Below are 2018 nucleotides of genomic sequence, written 5' to 3' on the forward strand. Positions count from 1 at the left end.
GACTTTAATTTGATCAAGGAACGTTGCAGTAATACTTCGCAATTCTTCGAATTCATCGTGCTCCGTTTTAATTTCCCGTTCGCGCGCTTGAACTGATCTACCAGTCGATACAGCTCTCGCGTTGCTTGGGTGGTCTCGGGAGTCTCCAGTAAGACGTCCAGCGATGGTTTCTGCCATGTCTATGATGTCTATGATATCGTATGGATCTTCAGCTCTTCTAGCAGTGGTCTCATCCTCGTTGCCTTTCTGTTTTCGGTCTCTAGTTTGTTCAATATTCAAACTGGCCTTAACTTGATCAGCAAAGGAATCTGTCAGACAGCCTAAGAACATGTCAACTAGCTCTCGGTTGCTCACCAGTACTGGCGGCGCCATGAGTAATTTTTGTTGTGCCCTAAAACTTCGAGTTAAAATTTTCAACTCTGTCAAGTTCTTTTCTGCTAGCCGACTGTTTTCTCTACATACAGCTCTTAGTCCAGTTAAAGTCCCTTTTCCTGCATTTCGCGCATCAGGGTAATCTGCTATTAGAGCCTTTTTAAACTCGTCAAAGGAGCCGTCTTCGAATGTTTTAAATGCTTTCCATTCGAATTCAGTCCGTTGATCCGTATATTTTCCTAATTTCTTCTTTTTCTCCACATCACTATTAATACCATATTCTGCGAAAAGATCTTCCATTTGGTCTAAGAAACGTAGAAGCTCAATTGGTTTCTCTTTATCGAAGAACGGGGCTCCCTTATTACCAGGTAATGGCATGGTTCTGTGTGAAGACCGACCTGTAGGGGCCGGTTCTTCTATGCTTGAACTCGATGGGTCAGGCATGATTATTGGGTTTCTTCTGGCTTTTGAGTTCGAAGATTTTGGTTCAGATTGACGAACAGCTTTCGCAGGTCGACTAGGTATAGGTTTTGGAGGTACTTCTTTTCTTAACGGGTAACGTTGTACGACTGGCTCAGCAGCGCGTTTGGGTTTCCGTGTAGGAGGTAAGGGTACTTGTGGACCTTCTCTAGCTCTTTTAGATGTGGCTGTTTCTCTGATTTTTATGGCTGCCGTTGTAAACGACTTTTGATGCTAGTTCTTGGTATTAGAAACTAGGCTTGGTTTTTTATGGTCTTTGGTTGATTCAAACAGATGTTTAAATAATTCGAAAACCGCTTTCAAACAACTTTTTCAAGTACAATTGAAAAACAAAACAAATGAAAACCCTCGCGGTGGGCTCCAGATGAGAAGACCGTGGCACGCGGGAGTGAGAATAGTGCAATCGGACGCGCTGACAAGATGCGTGAACACCTAAACAACACACACACACAAACACCTTAAACACTTATCACCACAGGTACGTGCTCGGTACTTCGAGTTCGGGTTCGTACGGTAAACAGAATTACCACACTTGTTTTGTAAGAACTTAAGTAGAAGTTCGGGGAAACATTTTTGTATTTTTTATATCACTTGTCTAAGTCTAGTAGACCTTTTCGGGACAAAAGGTATTGTTTTACGTGCGGACACAGTGTAGAATTCGAAACTTTAGTAGTCTTTGAAGGGAAACGACTTTTATTGGGACTGTCTCAGTGTTCTGGGATTGCACTCTAACTGTATACGAAGAAATGACAAGGAAATTGTGCTTTGTAGACTTTTTATAACTCCCTTGAGTTTTTATTATGCCTCTGATGCGGTCCAAACTAGTCTTAAAGACTCCTCAAGCACGCTCACTTGGATTCCTCGGTAATAGTAGAGAGCTCTCTTACTAATTGACGAGACAACCTTACAAAAGCTTTGTGATCCCCACTTAACACACTGGTTCCGGGCACACGTTACTTATGTCTGCGAAGAAAAGTCCTTAAATTGATTACAAACTTATCCACTACCTCAGATGCTACTGGGAGTGCGACAGCTGGTCAACGCGGGGGATAATTCCTTGCGTTTCAGCCTGCGCGCGTCCTCTTTTTATACTATTCTATGTCTTCTATTTATATTTATATGTCCGTGCTTTGTCCGAGAGGTCGGACGAATTAATACTGAATTTT

The 2018-nt window shown here is 42.4% G+C and overlaps 1 protein-coding gene across 1 annotated transcript in view; it reads right to left on the reverse strand.

Annotated features, from left to right (window-relative positions):
• Positions 1 to 816, reverse strand: part of LACBIDRAFT_323736 (uncharacterized protein) — a gene marked incomplete at both ends in the record, with an annotated part of 1067 nt that extends 251 nt beyond the window's left edge. Inside the window, 4 exons of the mRNA XM_001877137.1 lie at positions 4 to 320; positions 355 to 391; positions 463 to 677; positions 771 to 816. Coding sequence (XP_001877172.1) covers positions 4 to 320; positions 355 to 391; positions 463 to 677; positions 771 to 816 — 615 coding nt within the window. The remainder of the gene's footprint in view (positions 1 to 3; positions 321 to 354; positions 392 to 462; positions 678 to 770) is intronic.
• Between the last annotated feature and the right edge of the window lie 1202 nt (positions 817 to 2018).

The sequence above is a fragment of the Laccaria bicolor genome, genomic scaffold (assembly GCF_000143565.1).
Source record: "Laccaria bicolor S238N-H82 LACBIscaffold_4 genomic scaffold, whole genome shotgun sequence".
In the NCBI taxonomy this organism is placed as follows: domain Eukaryota; kingdom Fungi; phylum Basidiomycota; class Agaricomycetes; order Agaricales; family Hydnangiaceae; genus Laccaria; species Laccaria bicolor.